The sequence below is a fragment of the Nipponia nippon genome, unplaced genomic scaffold (assembly GCF_047370975.1).
Source record: "Nipponia nippon isolate SJK-2023a ecotype South Korea unplaced genomic scaffold, ASM4737097v1 scaffold_5, whole genome shotgun sequence".
Taxonomy (NCBI): Eukaryota; Metazoa; Chordata; class Aves; order Pelecaniformes; family Threskiornithidae; genus Nipponia; species Nipponia nippon.
Window position 1 is genome coordinate 16,914,460 of NW_028262369.1, and position 7,550 is coordinate 16,922,009.

General features: G+C 50.3%; 1 protein-coding gene across 2 annotated transcripts in view; it reads left to right on the forward strand.

Annotated features, from left to right (window-relative positions):
* Positions 1–7,170, forward strand: part of LMF1 (lipase maturation factor 1) — a 205,741-nt gene extending 198,571 nt beyond the window's left edge. For both annotated transcript variants that reach the window (XM_087733851.1, XM_087733849.1), the window contains one exon: positions 6,845–7,170. In XM_087733851.1, the coding sequence (XP_087589977.1) occupies positions 6,845–7,019 (175 nt within the window). In that variant the 3' untranslated portion in view covers positions 7,020–7,170. The remainder of the gene's footprint in view (positions 1–6,844) is intronic.
* Positions 7,171–7,550: the final 380 nt, after the last annotated feature.

Genomic DNA, 7,550 nt, shown 5'->3' on the forward strand with positions numbered 1-7,550 from the left:
AAATCTGAATGGTAGGGCTTTGGCTGAGAAATTAATAAGTGTTTAACACACCGTCATGGAAACAGACTGCAACAATGAAAGAAAACAAAAATCAGATTTTGCCTACAGAAGGAGGAAAAAAAATCAGCTTTTTTTTTTGACTGAAGTGTTCGGTGTCTCTGATATTAAATCATGTTCACTTAAGGACTTTTATTCCAATTATAGTAGCACTTTGTTGAAAAAGCCCCAACATGTAACTGAAGACCTGGATTTGTAGCGGTGGTGTTATTTATGGAGGCAGCGCTTCCCATTTGATGCTACCTGGCTGCAGGAACAGAAGAAGAATATAGCATTTGGTATTTTTTTTTTATTTGCTTGCCCATTTATTTCCCATTTGTGTCACAGCTACTGGGCTTTATACCTGGGGGCGTGTTGGACTGGATTTTCCGGCCGTGTAAGTCACCATGGACCCTGGCAGAAGGTGTAGGTGCTTTCCCATGGGACCTGCGGAGATGTATAGCCCAAGCCATGGGAAGGGCTTTGTTGTATTTGCAGAGTGTAGAAGCCACTTTGGGGGCTGCTCCCTTGGACAGCCCCAAGAGGGGTGAAGGTAATTCTGTAGCTATTGAGAGTGGTCCTGAGAGCAAGCAGGGATCGTGGGGTTATTGGAAAATATGGGCACCACTGGGATGTAGGTGGAAATGACATTTCTTTTCTGCAAGGTCCTCCCCAGAAGTCTTTATAGAGGAGGCAGGAGTGGTGCTCATGAGCATGGGATGCTTCATGGGGATGTGAGTCTTTCAGGGTTTGAACTTGGTTTTGCTGAATCCCAAGTGCCTTCTCTCACCCCGAGGCATTTCCCTGCAGGGACAAGTCTCCCTCCAAGTATCTGTGTGGTCCACACAACGTGACAGCATCAGGGAGCGATGTAAATCTGCAGAGTCCCCAAAGCCTCTCCCACAAGTGCTGGTGTCTTCTGCATGGAGAAGTAAAATATTTTATATGGTTTTCCCATGGAAAAATGGCTTTGCCAGAAATGAAACTCTCCTGGGAAGTGACAGGATCTTCAGAGGTGAAAAAGTATGAACACATTCTTTTGACTTTCTCACTGGATTTTGCCATGGTGAAATGTTCTATTGCAGTTCGTTTCTTCTTTCCCTATGTACTATACTTTAAAAGAAAATCTTCAAAATTATTATGTCTGATGTTATCAGAATGAAATGATTCCACTGTCCTGAGTGAAAGTTTAAGGGATTTTCTTTTGGTAAAAACAACCTCAGTCTTTCAGCATTGTCAGGGAGGGCAGAGCTCATCTCAAAGCATCAGGATTTCCCCCAGGGTGAGAAATCTGGTTTCCAGCCATCTCTCATAGCGGTGGCAGATGCAGCTGTGGGGCAGCTTCATTGTGGCCGGACTGTGCCACGTGTCCCATGGCCATGGGAGGCATCTTCCTTGGCAAGGGCAGCTCCTGCCTTGGCTCCATCAGGAGCATCGGCTGCATCCCCATCACATCTGCGAAACATTGAACTGAAACCCACACACTGGGTCTGTCCCTGCCGAAAGTAATCCCGGCCAGTGCTATGAGCCGCGGGGAGAGACAGGTTTCATTCCCCCAAGGTTTGCTCTGCCCTTGGTATAGATGCAGCCTCTGAGCCTCCTTTTCTAACCTGTCCATGGGGAAAAACCCCACTTTCCCATCTCACAAGAGAGTTTTGAGGATGCTCTGGCTCTGCAGGGCCAGACCTTCCAGGAGCCTTGGAGAAAGAGAAGTCAGTGGTGCTGAAAAACAACCCATAAAACTGCCCTTATTCTGCAAACTTGGGCCAAGATGAATTTATGATCCCTTCTGCTAACGGGGCTAGAATAAGCAAGAAAGCCGATGATGGAGGCTCTGTTACTGTAATGAATTTGTACTTTCCACTGCCACTTGCTCCCTGATTTACAATGAAGCGGGGAACCTTGAGATAAAAAAACAACAACAAAAAAAAAACAACAAAAAAAAGCACGCCCCAAATCGAAAAGACGCCCCGTGTTTTGGTTTCTTTCTTCCCTCTCCCACCCCGCCTTGTCCTGTCAGGCCATTAATTCTAACAGAAACCACCGGCTCTGGTTTTTTCCCTCGAACCCCTCAGCTGTTGCAGGGAGACAGCTGCACCCTCTGGAACTAATTACAGCTGTCTGGGAGATTTAGCTCTCCATCCCAACAACTCCAGTATTGCTGCTAATTTTTAACACATACAGTTGGAAGATGTCATAATAGGCTGATATATGATCGAATCTTAAAAGTGCTACAGCGCAGCTGCTACTGGGCATCTGGCGGGATGAATATATTGATTTAAAAACTGATGCTTATTATTTTTAGCCTTTCTGCCCTCCCCAAGGCTGTAGCTTTGCCCGATCCGGGTGGTGATGGAGAGCGGGTGCTTGCCCAGAAGGGTAGTGGCAGGCGGGTCCCAGCATCCCATGCGGGGCGGCGGGTCCTTCTGGGCAGCTCGGTGGTCCTCCCTCTTCCAGCCATCTGCACCGGGATCAACCCCTGTCGCTCTGCTGCGTGGCTGTTTTGCTCCTCCTCCCAGGCACCGCCGTTGGACTTGGGAGAAGCTGTCAAAGGGGCCCTTCTGTCCCTCGTCCTCCATCGCTGCTGTTGTTACAGCAGAGAGGGTTTTCCATCTCCTGGAGTAGAAATATCTGACTTGCTTTATCTGGCCGTATCTTGTTTCTTGCCTCTCAAGTTGTACCACGGGAGGTTTAGATTGGATATTAGGAAAAAATTCTTCACTGAAAGGGTAGTCAGGCACTGGAACAGGCTGCCCAGGGAAGTGGCTGAGTCCCCATCCCTGGAGGTGTTTAAAAGACGTGTAGGTGCTTAGGGACATGGTTTAGCGGTGGACTTGGCAGTGCTAGGTTAACAGTTGGACTTGATGATCTTAAAGGCCTTTTCCAATCTAAACAATTCTATGATTCTAAGTGATTATTTTGCCCTCATGTGTCTCCTAAGGGACCTAACCTGGGCTCAGCTGTTTCAGCCTGATGCTTCCCCCGAGCCGTTTCCCCGCCCCGCTGTGGTAGCTGGTGCCCAGTGCTTCCCGGGGAGCCAGGAGGAGCTGCCAGGTTGCATTCACTCAGTAAATCCTGGGAAACTGCTTGCAGCCAGGATTGTCCTTCCTGACCTTTCTGTCTCCCGTGAAACATGGATCTTGCTCATCCTTCGCCGAGTATGACTACCTGTGGCATTAGACTCCTTTTAATGTAGATAAAGTCAGACAGCTTCTTCATGACCTTCCGGAAGATGTTCCCATTTCTCCAGAGCAGTGAGCGAGGTTCACGCATGCCAGCAGTCTCCTGCATCAGAGGGGGCTCAGAGACCTGTGGATCCCTTCCACCAGCCAGAAGGTGTTTGTGTGAGCCCCAAACTTGCACAAAACACAAGCAATTGCTGATAAGGTGATCTGTAGCCTGTACCGGTTTCTTGGTCTGCAGGCAACTGTGCATGCAAGCATCTCGCCTGAGTTGCAAGTTGTCCAGGGCTCCAAGTGATGCTTGTAAACTCTGTGAGCGCTGAAATGATGGACTCCAGGGTGTTAATGCTTCAGCCCTGTTAGTGCAGGAGCACGTTCGCTCCCCAAATCCCGAGAGGAGGGAGCAGGTCCAGCAGGGCAGCGCTGGAGGAGTTTTCAAATCCTGTAACTTCAGGACTGAGGCACCCAGGTAGATTATAAATACTGGGGTAGCTTGTAAACTCTATGAGCCCTGAAATGAGGGGCTCCGGTGAGTATTAAACTCTGCAGCTTTTACATCCATGAGCCTTGCAAGGAAAGATTCCCATGTGTTCCGGGTTTTCCGCGTTTCTCCCACAGCCCCTAACCCTGGGAAGGATGGAGAGGACGGATAGCACGGGGTCTGGATGCTGCCGTAGTATTTTGATGCTCAGAGGTATTCCTGCTGCAGTTTCTCCATCCTGCAGCACATGTTGGCTGCTGCAGCTGTGTAAAGGCTCTTTGGTACCTCCATTGACCAGAATGGAAACCTTCAAGTCTTCAATCCCAGAGAAGCACTGGGGGTGCAGGACAGCAAAGAGCCGTGGGCTGTCGTGTGCTGGAGCTTTATAGCTCATCGCTGGGTGAGTGGTTCAGCTCCTGGAAGAGCTCAGCTCCATGGAGTTTACAAACTCCACAGCCCACAGAGCTGTGCAAGTTCCTCCTCCATGGATCTTGCCATCCTGATGTGGACCATGCGTCCCAACACTCCAGCTCACAGCTCAGGTGGAGCAGGCTGGGGGAAGCAGAGTGACCGTGGCTGGGACAAGAGGGTGGCTAAATTTAGAGGTCGGGGGGCTTGGGAGGACTCTTCAGATTGATTTAGGCTCTGAACAGAAGAGCCTGAAACATAGTCAGATAGAAAGGCAAACTTTATGCCACAAAAATGCATCTTCAGTTGCATGTGGTCACTTTAATGCTCACACGGTTCTAGTTTTACATGCCGATCCCTTTGATAGCAAACATTTTAATAGACAGAGAACATATGGGAAAAATCATAGCAAATCAGATGATAGATATTATTTAATCTGGGCAGGCAAGCCCATTTGAAAGGGACAAGGAAATTTCCATTCCAGAGGGGTTATAGGACAGTCCTTAAGGTTGGGAAGGCGGTGCTTCTGTGTCTGAGCAGAGACCTGGCATCTCCTGAGGTCTCCTAGGTCTGCCCCGGGAGCTCAGATAAGTCAACTGCTCTCTGCACTCTGCATCCCTCGCTAGAAAATGGGAACTTTGCCAGATGGGGTTTGCAGATAGCTCCTTCAGTGTGGGGCACCCATATTGTGGGTGTACGTGGAGACAGGGCCAGCTTGGTAGGTGCTCTGCAGTCGCTTAGTGAAGAAAAATCCCCAAAAGCCCCAGTGTGGCAGGCGGAGGGAAGCTTCAAGCAGGAGAGGACTGACATAAAATCAGCCACTGAAGCTTTTTTGTGAGGTGGATATGTTTTTTGAATTCAAGAAAGCAATCAAGCAGCACAGCTTGGAAATCTCTAACCATCCCGGACAGGAGCCTGCAAGCTACCTGGACCCGCGGGAGTGTTGCTGTTCAGTAATGCTCTAATTATTAACAGGAAATTTTGTGCTCCTGCGAAGTAAACACTGTGGGAGTAACACTTCAGCCCCCGTTTGACTTTTACCAGCCTCAGAAAAGTGGGGGGAGAGAGGGTGTAGAAATGGCCCTGACTGTAATGAAGCCAGCAGCTGCAGGGCAGCATTTATGGTGATGAGATGCAGGTTTGTGCACCCCAAGCCCCCGGCCAGGGCTGTCGCATTGCCCCCTCCTCTGCCCATTTATCGTCCCATATTCGAGGGCTGGTATCCTGCTGCCCTGCAGCCCCCCGTCAACGGGCAGCGAGGCGGGGTGCCAGGGCAGCGCAGGAGTCTCTGCCACGGGACGGTACAGCATCAGGGGACACCTCCATCCCCACGCTTCCCTTGGCACCCAGCCCTTACCAGTAGTTTAAATTAGAGCTGTCCCAGTGCAGCTCCAAATGCTTTAGTCTGGGTTTCCTTGGATTCCCCCTTCGTCCTCAGCAGAGGGGGAAACATGGAGATATTTGTCCTATTTTCATTCCAGCCAGGAGACAATCAGAAAACAGATGATACTGCCAGTTGCTGCAAGTCAGCAGCAAGTGATGGGCGTGATGAACAGATCCACATTAATGTGTTTTGTTAGGAGAATTGTTTCTATATTGCTCATCTGGTTACCCAGCAAGATTTAAATAGAGATATCAAGATGTGATTGCAGCAGACCTTTTAATTGGGTACAGTTCTATCCGTCGTCTGCAATCTCCCCTGCTTCCCGTCAGAGTGCCGGTGTTACGAAGGTGAGCGCTAATGGCAAATATATAGGAGTCGTCCCTAATTATTTTAGCAGTAGGAAGGAACTTTATGGCTGCCCGAGGTGCAGCCCCGGGAGCGAGCAGCTGCGGGAGCATGGTGCCCTGCTCAGTAGCAGGGTTTGTATTTTAGTAGTGAAGCAAAGCAGGTTTAAATGAGCATTGACATGACTTTGACATTTTTATATTGTGGGTTATTTTATGAACTTATCCAGCAAATGCGGCGATGCACTCTGCAAACAGGGACCACAACGCTGGAGGACCAGGGTGTTACTCCTTCTCTTGTCAGCATGCCCTACATCAAGCGGGACCAAACCTCCTGAACCGAGCGGCATGGTTAGCCTCCGAATGTGTTTCGCGAGACTGATGAATGCTTCTTTCTGCACTGTTTTAAAATCTCCTTTTCTGTCAACTCCCAGGACGGCCAGAAAACAGATGCGCTCGTAGCCCCACTAATAAGCTGCGGAGCAGAAGGAGCAGCCGCTCGCTGGGGCAGAGGGGTGCTGGGGGAGCTGGGGCGGGAGTCGGGCTCTGTACCTAAAAATGTCCCAGACAGAAATACTCCATAGTTGCTCTCAGAAAAGAAAAAAAATTCCTGCTTTTATTATTATTCTTTCAAACTTGGTTGTAGAGAGGTGTGTGGAGCATGCGGTGGTGGTGGGGAGTGCATGGCGGGGGGGCGGTGTTAAAGCTCCTCTGCTTTGTGCATTGTTCCGAAATTGCATCAAGAGGAGCCTGGGAGCTCCCCGATGCCTCGCTCCAGCAGGGACGGCTGCATCGCTGCCTCCAGCCGCAGGCATTCCAGGGATGGATGGAGCAGCGGGATGTGGGAGCCAGCCAGGCTGAGCACCCTCAAGCTGATTTCTCCATCAGCTATGGACAGGCTCAAAAACTCCACTCCCAGGGGACCGTAAATAGGGTCCTACGCCTTTCCACCTCCGCCCGGCAGTGGTGCCAGGCCCTCCTGAGCAGGCTGTGCTTTGTTTCTCTGCAGGTGGATCAGAGGGGAACACTTCAAGTACAAATTCAGCCGACCCGGGGGAAAGCATGCCAGCGAGGGGAGGTGGTGGCTTCGGAAGAGGATTGGCCCTTACTTCCCACCTGTCAACCTCCAGGGCCTGAAGAAGTTTTATGAAGACAGGAATTGGCCGTATCCCGTGCGGGACTGATGGAGGAGGACGAGCGAGGTCAAGAGGGACCGGCTGGGGAAGAGGGAGAGCAGTCAGCTCCCTTACAAACTACATGTCTTGCCTCTCTCTGTATTTTTTATCCATATCCTTGTTTACACATATTTTACAGAAGGTTCCCAGCCAACCTGTCCACCTGCTGTCGTGGTCTGGTTTTTCTCGTCTTTTTGTTTCTTTCTGTTCATCCTTCTTGCCACGGCCTTGCCTGATGACTGATTTCTTTTGCCAGGCTGCTCCGTTTGGAAATCGTCAACTCTAGAATTCGGAAAAAAGGTGAACAAATACTGCGATTAGTTTTGGGTAGATGTTGGTGTTGCTTTTCCCAACCCATTGCATTGTGTGATGGCTGCAGAGGCGCAAGGGGAGATTTCGGGGCTGTCTCCTGCCTCAGCCAGTGCCCCTTGCAGCTCACAGGTTCCCTGGGGTCCATCATCGGGCAGAGCAGCCAGGTCCTGCTCTGCAGCCAGCTCAAGCAGAGGTGATGCTGGCCCAGGACAGGGCACCGCTCCTCCA